General features: G+C 36.4%; 1 protein-coding gene across 1 annotated transcript in view; it reads right to left on the minus strand.

Annotated features, from left to right (window-relative positions):
• Window positions 1–1,641: 1,641 nt before the first annotated feature.
• The window catches only part of MOXD1 (monooxygenase DBH like 1), a 91,220-nt gene continuing 78,937 nt past the window's right edge, over window positions 1,642–13,924 (minus strand). Inside the window, exons 10-12 of the mRNA XM_036248802.1 lie at window positions 11,209–11,351; window positions 2,260–2,428; window positions 1,642–1,965 (exon numbers count right to left, since the gene is read on the minus strand). Of these exons, the coding sequence (XP_036104695.1) occupies window positions 1,798–1,965; window positions 2,260–2,428; window positions 11,209–11,351 (480 nt within the window). The 3' untranslated portion in view covers window positions 1,642–1,797. The remainder of the gene's footprint in view (window positions 1,966–2,259; window positions 2,429–11,208; window positions 11,352–13,924) is intronic.

Here is a 13,924-nt window from a genome sequence, read left to right on the forward strand (position 1 = left end):
GGATCAAACTAGGGACCATTGTGCATGGAGACTCCGTTTTGCCTCAGGTCTCAGGCCCTCCTAGCCTTGGACAGATAACGTGAGTTAATCCAGGGCAGCCATGAAAAGCCTGGGCTGCTCAAAAAGGGCTTCCTAACTTAGAATATAATCAGGATCCTACCGAATTTTCAATAGATAGCCTACCCTCATTCCAAAAAAAGAGTCAATTCCTCAAATTTAGATATATTCATAAGAATTCCTAGCAGAACAATGTCCGCTTTATTCTTAGTAACTTTGACTGGAAAACTAGATTCCTGTGGCTTCCAAAAGCTGTTGTCCTTCTCCAGTGGGTCCGTCCACCTTCCTTACCAAGAGCAGTTGAAAACACATATACTGTTACATAATTTCCAAAGGAAGTCATTTTACTTTGACATCTCAGATTCAGATGTTCTGAAGTAAAAATAAACATAAAATTTCAGATAGGGAATATGTGAGGTTATCATATTTCTTACATAAATATTGGAATGGAAAAATCAAAGAGTCTGAGCTAGCAGTTATGAAACAAAAAAAAAGAAAAGTAAACTATAAAATATGCCTCATAAATATTACAGACATTTCATTATATGGACAAAATTCTTAGAATCAGGAAGGAAACACACCCAAAACATAACATTTATTTAAAAGACAATGTAGTTAGTATTGAAGACATTGATTGTTGGGGAGAAAGGGCTTAAACACGGAATAGAAAATTGCAATGTGCTTAACTGATCCAATTAGAAACAGTACAGAATCACTTGCTTCTCAAGGAGTATATGAGACAGCACAGAAAATTTTACTTTTATTTTGTTTATTCATACGATCCAAACTTAAGAAATGAGGACAGGACACACAACGAGATTAACTGAACTATGTGAAGAGAGCCCAAAAAGTCACAATATTTTCAACCGGTAACAATTTGATTATGGGAAGTTCGCCTGTTAACTAATATAAAAATCAATCTGCAAGAGCAACTGTGACTCAGGTTGAGCCCAGAACGCAGAACTGCGGGCGGTCGGGGAGGGCTCCACTGCCTGGCCTTTGGCCTGGGACCTCGGAAAGGACCCTCCCAGCACAGGTGTGCAGCCAGTACACTTTCTCTGAGCCTGCCCTCAGGTAGCTACCGTTCCCGTTTCCCACAGCCCCTTTCTTCTTAGGTAGTGCAGAGCTCAAGAGAACCCGGCCAGTGCTGCGCAGGGGAGGACACAGAAGTCCTCCGACGTGGGGGAGGGCGCGTGGGAGTAACAGGCTCAGAGAAATGAAGAGTAAAACGGGCATCCCCAAAAGGCACTGAGGCATGCAATCCACGGGGAATTCACAGAAAGGACAGACTGGAAAGCGGTTCGGAGGGACCATTGTCACACTTGGAAAGTCACACCCACAGAGCAATAAAGAGGAAGGAAACTGGAGTGGAGAGCACTACCTTTTATATTTTTAAGAGGAAAATAGAAGCCAAACTAAAAAGTGTAATAGCAATGGTGGGTGTTTAAATAAAATGTGATCCAGAAGGAAGTATCGTTTTCTGTCTACTTTGTCCCAACTATGATAAACTTAAGAAATTATAAACTTATATTAAGTCAGGCCAGTTTTGCTTTATTGGTCATCGATACATTTTGTCAGGCATTTCTGAGGAACACGGAATAGAGGGAGACAGGGAGTGGGGAGGGAGTATATGCCACGTAAGCCTCCGGTCTTCACACTCCTTGGGCCCAAGGTGTCTCTGACTTCCACCTTAAATGACAGTTTTGCATCACAGAAAACATCGTCCCCAGGACAACAGAATTAGGCCCCCGAGTGGACGCTGCTCAGCACGCTGCCCAGCACTGTGAGGCCCGCCAGCAGCCCGGGGGAGAGGTTCCCGTGCAGAGAGGGGGAAGGAGAGGTGCACTCCGAGGGCTCTGCTCTGTGCGGTCTTTCTATAGCTGGAGGTGAAGCTGCCATCCCTTGGATCTGAAAATGAAGCAGCAGACAAGGCCAGTGAGCGTGTGATTTGCGAGCAGGGCTGTGGCCAAGTTTGCAGGGATCAAAGGGGTGCAGGACCGGGAACAGATGGCTGCCGAGGCTGTCAAACATCAGAGAGGCACACCTCGGGAATTCCAAGGGCAGTGGAGAGGAGGGCCAGACACGCCTCTGGGAAGGAATAAAATTCCTGTAATCTATAAAATTTATAGATTTTAACTGTTGTAGATTCAGGTAAATGGGATATCTGGTTTCCACCAAAGACTGAAACAAAGTGGGGCTTACCGACCACTCTGCATTGTCCGCCCTGGAGCATCTCACGGTCACCGGCAGGTCCAGGACAAGCTTATTAAAGGACAGACCTTCCTTTTCAGTCCATTTAAATTTATTCATTGCATCCATGAAGGAAAGGTTTTTATATTGCTTGGGGCTTTTGATAATGAAAGGCCAGGTCCTGAATTAAAAACAACAACAACAAAAAACACAGTCATTTTCAGAATAAAAACATTATATGTTTCCATTACTTTTCAACAGACCTCATACTTGTTCGTTTTTACAAACTAAGGTGACGAAATACATACCAAGAAAGGAGGCATCTTCTTGAAAAGTGAAACTCCTTGTTTCAGTAGTGTATGGGTATTACTTTTAGACAAATAATTCTGGTTCAGAAAGCTTCCCCAGCGTCTCACAATTCCTCATTTATGTGTTTTGACTCTAGCTAACAATACAACTGGTAGGCAAACAGTTCTAAATAGTGAAATGCTAATGGTGAGATAAAGAAATGTGGAGGATCTTAAAGGTACTGTTACAGATGGAAATTTCAGTTCCATAGAGCTGAGAAGCCTGACCCCTGGTGGCTGCCCTGTTTGGGCTTGCTGACATGGAGGTCCATTCAAAAGATTTGAAATTGAAAGAGTGTTTTTAAAATTTTACTGAGAAAAAAAATATTCTTCAGATGATATGCTTTGCTTCTATTTGCTGTTCTAAAAAAAAAAGTAAAACATGTAAGAAAAAAAAAAAAGTAAAACATGTTAAATGTCCAAGAAAGAAAGAACAAATCACAGAGGAATGATAGGACCAGCTCGAAAATATACTCTTCATTAAATACAAGTTTATATTACTGACTCCTGAAAAAGGAAAAGTAAGTGTTGGCAAATAGCAAAACTTTACATAAGCTAATCCATAGACCTTCTGGCAGATTATCATGGGTAATCAGGAGGTGTCTGGCTCCCATGGCACCCCAAGATGTTCTAGTAATTACCAAATAATTAATCTCTAGCTAAGAAATCTACAACTTACTATCTGATCTTCGTAATTTCTTCTTACACACAAACCTATTCAGGCACATTGAATATTATCTTTTAAAGTAAACATCCTTTATTAATTTTTTAGTTATAAAGATAAATTTTTAATGTCTAAATTAAAATTATTTCCTCCATACTCCAGTAATACAGTAGAAGCAATGCATAATACATGATGATTTTTCTATTCTTCAGTCCTAACTTCCTTTTTCCCTTTAACTGCAGTCAATATATGGTCACTTGGTTTTAAATGCACCGTTTGTACAGACTTAGAAATGAATGCCACAAAGAGCCACCAGATCACACTGCAGCATGCACGTCTACTGAGGGCCTCGGAGCCACCCCATTTTGGAATTAAATATGCTGTGAAGACTTGTGGAGATGCAATTCAGAATTAGTGTAAAATTAAAGCTTGACTTTAAAGGAGTCCATTATGTTTATATACAGTGTTCTTTTATTTATTTTTTCCTTTATTGATTTTAGAGAGAGAGGAAGGAGAGGAAGAAAGAGATAAACACATCAATGAGAGATAACATCAATTGGCCGCCTCCTGCATGCCCCCAACTGGGGATTTGGCCAACAACCTGGTCATGTGCCCTGATTGGGAATCGAACTGGTGACCTCTTGGTGCATGAGTCAATGTTCAACCACTGAGCCACACAGGCCAGGTACAATGTTCTTTTACAATAAAAGCTACTTGTAGGTTTTATTAAATATAAAGTAATTTTTAAATCAAATGATAAAAATAAAATTTACTTTTCAAAAGAGTAAGGTACCTGGAAAAAAGGAAAATCAACATTATAACTAGAGAAGTACTGGGGTGTGTGGGACCCAGGTAGGGGGGTTGGGGGAGATTGTCAGCCTGTAACCATCTAACACACCACAAGGTGACACTAGAATCTCTACTAAGGATCTCAGGTGGCTTAAATCCTTTGAATTTTCTGCAGACCTGCTGGTATTGTACCTAGATAAAATCTTAAAATCTTTGCTGCTAGAATATATCAGTAAACTCTTATTTCTTGACATGAGGTATAAACACATTTGTTAATTTACTATAAATATGTGGAAAGGATGTAAAAAGGAAAGCTTCAAGGGTTCATATGTTGGAGACAGCATAGCGTGACTGAGGAACCTGGGGATGGAGTCACCAACCTCCCTGAGATGACAGCACTGTCTCATGTTTGTCTCCTTTCCATCCCTACCAACATACATTACTCAGGCTCCTGCTCTATGCTACCACCGCTCCGTCATTCCAGCCTGACCTACACGCTTCCAGGTTACCCCTGGAGAAAAGGGCAAAGCAGACAGAGAGGAAATCCTGAAGAAGTGAATATTTCTTTAGTATTTTTCCTTATAAGACTTTAAACCAGAAATAGGTAACCGTGAAGTAGCAATTTCCTCTGCTATCACTGGGACTGGCAGTTAGTTAGAAATATTAGAATGTTCCAGGAATTAAAGCAGTTACATTTTTAGACATCTTGGTATAGTGTAAATGTCTACCCAAATAAACATTTTTAAAAGGGTATTATTTATATATCACGGTAGTTAATAAAAAATAAACCATGTTAATATTAATATTGAGTAATTTTTCTTTGTAAGTTTAATCTAATGATAAGTTGATTTAAAAGAATACAAAAATTAAATAAACTTAGGTTATCCAAAATAATTTTGGGAAAATAAAAAATGACAATGTTTGGGACTTCTACCCTCTTATTTAAAGACAAGCTATAAAACTATAATAATTGAGCGTGGCATTATATTAAGGTTAAACATATACAACAATGATATGGAATTCAGAGTCTAGAAATAGTCAACCCATGGTCACATGATTTTCAACAAACATTCCAGTGTAATTCAATAGGAAGAAGGTAGGTTTTCATCATCAAATGGTTCTTAAACAACTCGATATCCATACGAAAAACCACGAACCTCAGCATTTGTCTCATACCACACACAGATAATTTACTCAAAATGTATCATCAACCAAAATGTAAAACCTGAAACTATAAACTTCTTATGGAAAAAAAATAAAACAGAAGGAAATCTCCATGACCTTGGGTAGGCAAAGATTTCTTACAGAGCATATCAAAAGCACAAAACAAACCAAAAATGATAAAATGGACTTTAAAAAAACAAACAGCTAAAAAAAATGAAAATCAGATCATAGACTGGGAGAAATTATCTGTAAAATACATCTGACAAAGGATTTATATCCAAAGCATAAAGAACTCTTTAAAAATATAAAGAACTCGCCCGGTCAATGTGGCTCAGTGGTTGAGCATTGACACATGCACTAAGAGGTCGCCGGTTCCATTCCCGGTCAGGGCACATGCCGGGGTTGTGGGCCTGATCCCCAGTGGGGTACATGCAGGAGGCGGCCAATTGATGTCCTCTCTCATCCATGTTTCTCTCTCTCTCTCCGTCTCTCTCCTTTCCTCACTCTAAAATTAATAAAGAAAAATATTAAAATAAATAAATAAAAATATAAAGAACTCTTACAAGTCAATAATAAAACAAATAACCCGACTAAACAATGGGCCGAAATTTGAACAATGAGGAGGAACTTGTATACCTGACCAAGAGACAATGTGAAAAGAGGCTCAACATTGGTAATCATAAGGGAAATGGAAAATAAAACCACAATGAGATATTCCACTACATACACATTAAAACAGATGAAATTTAAAGTACTGGAAATACAATACATTGAAGGAATATTAAGCAATAGGAGTTCTTATATATTACTGGTGAGAATGTAAAAAGGTCCACCACTTTGGAGAAAATGTTGAGGGTCTTATGAAACAAATGTAAATTTGGTACTCAATCCAGTGATTCCACCACTAGGTATTAACCCAGAAAATTGAAGACATATGTCCATACAAAGACTAATATTAATGTTCATAGCAGTTTTTTTCATAATAGTCAGAAACTGGAAACAATCCAAATGTCTTTTACCTGGTGAACTGATAAACAAACTTTGGTATATCTACATAGGGGAATACTACTCAGCAATAAAAAAGAATGGACTGGTGATACATACGCTAGCATAGCTGAATCTCAGAAATCTCTAAGTTAAAAACAAACAAACAACAACAACAAAAAAAAAAAACAGGCACAAAAGAGCACATACTATATGATCCCATTTTTGTAAAATCTACAAAAGATTAAGTACTCTAGTGACATAAAGCAGATTCGCAGCTTCATGGAGCTTTGTGTGTGAGGTGCGATTGTCTCCAGATAGGACTAAGAGGGCTTTTGGAGGTGATGGAAATGCTCTATATCTCATTTGTGAGGGAATGAAATAGGTGTACACATCTGAGGAAACTTTATAACAAAAAGAGGTGCATTTTGTTGTATATAAGTTCTGCCCCAAGCAATTTGACTGTTAAATAGTAAAACAGAAATAAAAACATATTAACAAGCCATGAAAAAAGATAATGCCACAAACTTTCCAGTTTAATTGTTAAAGAAGGGAGCCAGCATAATCCGACTTGACAAGGTATAACTCCTGGTCCTCTTGACACTAAGGAAATGTGTGATGGGAAGTACACAGTGAGGCTGAGGCTCCCTAGAAAGAAGTGAGGAATCGAGGGCTGTAGCAGATGCAACCGCAGATATAAGACCTGGGACATTCCTCCATGGAGAGGGGTTCAGCCCTTACCAGTTAGCAAACCTCCTCCAACAGATTTTTAACAACATCTGTGGAAGGATCAACCCATGCATTGCAACACAGAGTATGCGGTCCCACCTCTATGCCCATAGCCCTTTGCCATCAAAATATTAAAAAGTATGTACATAAAACATATCACCTAAACCTCAAACTAGGGTGTCGCATGAAAGAAAGCTACTCTCAGATTTGCTTAGAAGGAAGTCAATACTTCACCTACATTTTATCAAAGAAGTTTTACAGAAAAGTGACTCAGCAGAAGTAAGAAATGACATAACCACCATGCAAACATAGGGCAAAAGGGAAGTTATTTCACACTTCATGTGAACAGACAGCAAAAACTGACTCTAGAGGACAATACAAACCAATTTTACTGGAGACAATTCCCACAAGTGTTTTATGTTATAAGCTTATTTAATAAGAACATGAATTGAATTAACCAAGAGCTCAAATAAAAGATCATGGAACAACAGAATGAGGTGAAAAGGGAGACAGCAGACCAAAGGAAATAAATTTAAGACAAAACAACTTTCTTAATCTTCTGGTAAATTAAAACAAAATTAAATGTTAATGTTCTCGTTTAAAACAGTGAACAAGTTATAATCTTTATAACAATAATCTATTCATCTTTATATTAATACCTACATGGGAAGATGTCAGCAATAACTTTCAATGAATGTTAGTATTATTTTTTCTAACAGAATTTGAGATGATGGCTTTTGTCTTTTTAAAACTTTTTTCTGCATTACCTAAACTCTGTAAAATAGCCTTTGTAATTTTCACACATGATAAACAGAAAGTGATTTTTCCTATAAAGAAAAGGAGAAACATCTCTCTTGATTCTTTTTTAGAAATAGAACAAATAACACAGGAGCTTTCCATCCTATAAACCTGCCTGGAACAGCATGGATGTGTGGTGTTGCAGAGAATAAAGAATTTATATAAACTCATTATCTATTCCGTTATCTAATCTTTGTGAGTTTTTGTTCTTCTTTAAGTCTTGCCAGATCTGTAGGAGGCAAAGAAAAACTGCATCTCCCGGAACAGACAAATCCTGAAACAGGATGTAGTTGTCTCTATTTTTCTACCAAGTCATCCTCTAATCTTAGGATTGCTATGGAATGTTTAAAATGAAATAGGGCACCTAACTAATTATTATATTAAAAGCACAAAATAAGAGATTTGGGGTTATATGTTATATGACATTCCTTTTTAGTATTATATCCTGAAACCAAATTAGCAATTTTCTTCTAAGCAAAACAGAAGCAGCACCCAAGCCATCCCTCTCCTTCTGATCTTTTAACCAGTACCCTGTTAGCTTGGCCTTCAATCAGATTTATGTCACTGGGATGATGAGCGAGATTTGAAAGTTTGATTTGAAGTTCAAACATGTATTTTATGATAGAGGCTCTTTTTCACTCATATTTTGAAGAACAAATATATTTCACCTGTAGTTAAATGGTTTCATGTGGGCAATGACATCTTAAAGGTGGCCTTGGTCTGCGAAGCAATTTTCCTGTCCTTCTCAGGAGGACAGACCCAGCCTCAGTCTTTCCTGGGGGAGGCCGAAGCGTGGACACTGGCCGAGCTCCCTGGGACTTGGAACCGAGCACCTTCAGCGGCTTCACACAGATGAACACAAAAGGGAAAACTAGACTATATCCTACCGTTTTTAGAATATTTTATGTGTTGTTTTTATTTTCATTACTATTTTATTTGTATATATTTTTAATAAAAGGCAGATATATACATATATATATAGAGAGAGACATTGACCACAATACAAACCCTTGCTCTGATACTTATTGTGAATTATAGAATGTTGAACAACTTCTCAATCTCTCAGTTTCTAATTCCTCCTCTATAAAACTAGGATCGCAAGTCTTGCTCTACCTATTGGAATTGTGTGGGAATAACTTACATGAAATCATGCATTTGAAAATACTTGATAAATTGCAAACTAATTTACATAAGCTTTTTGTTATTTGTATTTTAGTAGATCCAGACTTTTGTTGTGGCAGTCAATGGGTTGGGTAGATAGAAACTCAGTACAACACATCTATAAATAATAAGTTTAATGTAAAAAGAGTATTTTTAGTTCATAATTTATAATCCCTATAATATTTAGAAACAAAAGTAGACCATACTTGTATTCTCCTTTAGCATCTGAATTTTACTACATTCTCACTGTTCTTTTACCCTTCCTTAAATACACCCCCTCAAAAATTTATGCATAACTTTTGCCTAATTACATGTCTCTTTCATTTTGAAAATTACTAGAAAATTCTCTTTATATTAAAACAGAATATATATGCCCAAATCTCCACTAGGCACCCTGATTCTCTTCTGTGGTGTTATTTTTTTCTACATCTATCTTAATATATCTAAAACAGAATTTTCTATTTTTTCTTCATTTTTTTTTCTTTTCCTACACCATTCACACATCATTTTTCCTTCACTCTTCTCCTTCTCTGATCAACTCCTTGAGCTCCAATCAATCAACAAGTCCAGTGAGTGCTACCTTCAACATGTAACCTGAACGTAACCATTTCTCATTAACTCGACTGCCTCCACCTTGGTCCAAGGTGCCATTACGTCTCACCTGGGCAACCACAATTGTCTCCTAGTTGGTATTACTCTTTCCAATCTTACCCTCCTAGAGTCTTTTTCAACACAGTAGCCAAATTGACTTTTAAAAAATATGCTACAGTGGTTCCTCTTTTCACTTAAAAACTTAAGTCTTTATGTTGCCTATAAAGTCCTACATGGTCTGGTCCCATTAGCTGTCAGACCTCCTCACTCATTTCCACCACATTTAACTGCCCCCGCCAAACTCCCCTTCTTGTTGCTCTTTGAACATGCTAGCTTCATATCCACAAGAGGGTCATTACACGGACTCTTCTCTATTTATACAGTATACTTGGATATCTTTTCCATGGCTGGCTTCTCATCACTTAGGTCTCTGCTCAAAAATATCACCTCTAGCCATAGACTAAATGTGTGTCCACCCTAAATCCATGTTGAAACCCTAACACCCAATGTGACGTTTTTAGGAGATGAGGCCTTTTGGAGTCTCTGCCCTCATTTATGGGATTAGCTCCCTACAAAGGCAGCTTGAGAAAGCTCCTTTGCTCCTGCTGCCACATACGGTTACTATGAGAAGATGACCGTCCATGAGGAAGTGGGGTGTCACCAAGCACTAAATCTGCCCATGCTTAGTTCTTGGACTTTCCAGACTCTCAAACTGTGAGAAATCAACTTCTGGAATTTATTAATCACTCTTGTTTATGGCATTTAGGATACAGCAGCCCAGACTAAGACATCTCACCCAAAAGACTTTCACCACCCTATTGACAACAGCTACACACATCTTTCACTGTTTCGATTCCTTTCATAACATCTAATATCTGGAATTTTGTTTTTACATTGTTTGTTTGTTTAGTGTCTCCCCATTCTAGAATATAATCTTAAACTGTCAGGAATAATATTTATCTTGTTTATTATTTTATCATAAGTAGTTCCTATGATATGCAATTGTGCAGAAAGAATTGACATATGCCATGTGAGACTGTTACTCTTAGAAATACCTACTTGGATGGTTGACATGTGGCTGGCATCAGGGAATTTAAATAATAACTCACTTCCCATATTAATATAAAACTTTCTCTAAATGATAAGAGTGACTCATTGTGCCTAGACTGTTTGTTCAAACAGTGTAGTTTATATTGAACACCTGTTTTCTTCCTGGGAGTCTGGAATTCAGGTATTTGCTGAACAGAGGACACTTATGTGACCAGCTCTCAATAAAAGCTCTGGACACTGAGTCCCTAACGAGATTCTCCAGTTCACAACAATTCATACATGCTTTCATAATCTGATGCTGGTGGAATTAAGCGCATTCTGTGTGCCTCCACTGAGAGGGGTTTTGGGGAGCTTATTCCTGTTTTCCTGTTGACTTTGTCCCATGTGCTTTTTCTGTTTTGTTCATTTTTCTTTATATTCTTTCACTGTAATTAGTATTAGCCATGAATATAACTATATGTTGAACCCTTTAGGTCTCCCTAGAAAAATCTCTGAACCTGGAGGTAGTCTTGGGGGGCCTGGACAAAGCAACCAAGAAGCTCACTGGGTATTCCCAGTTGAAAATAATCAAATAGAACACCACATAAAGGAATTCCATAAAACAGTGATAAATCCAATATGAAAATAATGTCCATCCTTTTCTAAAGTACGTTGCCTCTACCATGAAATTCATTTATTACTTACGTGACTGGCCTGTAGATCTCCTTAACTCCAATGAATTGAAGTTGTTCCATAATGTCTAGAATACTTGAACATCGAGCAAGATTAATTCTTGGGTAATAAAGAATGTATGCAAGACACATTTCACTCCTGGTGCTTAGTCCTCCCTGAAATGGAGATGTTTTATTTAGAAAAGAATATTCCACTAACTGTCACACTTAAGCACACAAACCACCAAGGTCATACAGTTCCTTCCAATATTAAAATAAAAAAAATTTTAAAGCTGAATAATAATCTAAATGACAACTTAATTTTTTTTAAGTTAGTGACATTTAAAATTAATAGAATTACTTCTATCTCTTTAAAAGTTGCCTTTCTTAAATAATATCATAATCTCCTTAAGTTTCTGTTAATATGATGTTAACTTCTCACCACAGGGAACATTTCAGAGGCTTATGGGAGTATTTGGTTAACATGATAACAATCAGTCAGTTTGATGTAGATTTGCTCAGTTGCACTGGATTTTCTATAATCTTGCTGTCGTGTATGTAAACATCATCAGCTGCATACCACAGGGGAGACATATTTCAAATTCTAAATCTAGGTAGTAAATTACCTAGTAGAATATTTAAATATTAAAGATCCTCAGAAGAAGAGAATCTAGAATTGTTACAACTGTCAATTTTTCAACCAAATGTTATTAAATTTTAAAAGAAACAGGAAACTATAATCTGTACTCAGGAGGAAAAGTTAATCAGTAGAAACTAATTATAAGAGAATACAGATGCTGGATTTGGCAAAAACTTAAAAGCAGATATAAGTATGTTTGAAAAGTTAAAGAAAGATATTCAAGCAATTAAAGGTAAATATATTAAAATGAATGAAAAACAGAGAATGACATCAAAGAAAGAAAAACATAAAAAAGAACCAAAGAAAATTCTAGATTGAAAGATACCATAATTGAACAAAATATTCACAGGATGAGCTCAACAGCAAATTTGAGATGGAAGAGGAAAGAATCAGTGAATTTGAAGATATATCAACAGAAATTTTTCAATTTGAAGAATAGAAAAAGTAAAAAAATAAAGACTAAAGAAAATGAAAATTCCTCAGAGATCTGTGGAACAATAGTAAGTGTTCCAACATATATGTAATTGAAGTTTCAGAATGAGAAAGAAGAAAGGGTAGAAAATATATTTTTAAAGATAGCAGCTGAAATCTTCCCAAATTTAGTGAGAAACATTAACTTGACAGACCCCCAGGTACTCAACAAATGCCAAAGATAAATATGAGGAGAGGCATAATTAGACACATTATAGTCATATTGCTGAGAGCCACAGACAAAAAGAAAATCTTGAAAGCAGCAAGAGAAAAATGACATATTACATATGGGAGAACAATAATGCAATTGACAGCTGACCTTTCATCATGAGTGATGAAAGTAACAAGAAGATGTTGAAATTACATACTCAACTGTCCCAGAAAAAAAAGAAATTAATCAGGAATTTTGTATTCAGCAAATTATTTACCCTTCAAAAACGAAGATGAAAAATTTAGTAATATTTTTCATGGTTATAAATTAATGTAGTGGCAAACATGAAATGACTTTGCAAATTGCAAAAATATAATGTCTTACACTTGATGAGTAAGGCAGGATTGAGCAAAGGGAGAAGCCATTCTACACATGAGGCTACAATTGATGCCTCAGTAAATATCATATTTAAACTATTCTTGAGTTGGGGTGGCTATTCAGAGTTTTACCAAATTGTAGGAAGAAAGCTGGGTTTTCATAACCTCATATCAACCAATCATCAGCTGCTGGCTGCCCTTCTGGAGGAAGCGTAACTTTAAGTGAGGCATTCCCTGACACCAAGAACAATACCTAGCGACAGAAATAGTTGTGAGCTCTTATTATCTGATATTTCCAGTGGCTGATGTTTGCTGTCTTGGCCCTGAAAAGAGGGAGTATCCAGGCACCAAAATATACACTAAAATTATAATTTATTATATATTTAGCAAAATATTTCATGTAAACAAATTATATATAAGATATGAGAAAAATAAAGCCAATTCCCGTGTCTTGACTACCTTTTGTATGCTAATCTACAATTCTCCTCTTCCCCACCCAAACCAAAGATGATTATCTTAATATTTTGTTTATTATTCTTTTGCTATTCATCACACTTTACATTCAGTTCACTGAGGTATGTATGTATCCCTAAACAATATATTGTTTACTTTTGTATGTTCTTGAACTTCAGATACATGATATCACAGCTACATAGTCTGCTGCAAATTTACTCTTTTCAACAACATTGTGTTCTTCGGACACATTTAATAGACGAATAACTTTAGTTCATTAATTTTCACAACTACATACTATTTATATATTGTATGGCCATATTATAATATATTTATTTGTTTTTCTTTTGATAAATAATTGAGCTGTTCCCAGGCTTTTGTTCCTGGGTTGTTACATGTTGCTATGAATATTTTATATATTCCTTTCCTGGAACACTTCCTGCAAAAGTAACCTCAAGGTTAAATCCACATAGAAATGGAACTGGGTAGAGCATATATCAACCTCCAATTTCACTAGAAAATGCCATGGTTTTTTCCAAAGTGGTTTTATGAATTTATATTCAGCAGCATATGAGGGGTACAGTTTCAGTACATTGGATTACAATTATAAATATTGGCAAACTAGTACATAAAATATTTCATTCTGGTTCATATTTGC

Source organism: Molossus molossus, unplaced genomic scaffold (assembly GCF_014108415.1).
Source record: "Molossus molossus isolate mMolMol1 unplaced genomic scaffold, mMolMol1.p scaffold_m16_p_8, whole genome shotgun sequence".
Lineage (NCBI taxonomy): Eukaryota > Metazoa > Chordata > Mammalia > Chiroptera > Molossidae > Molossus > Molossus molossus.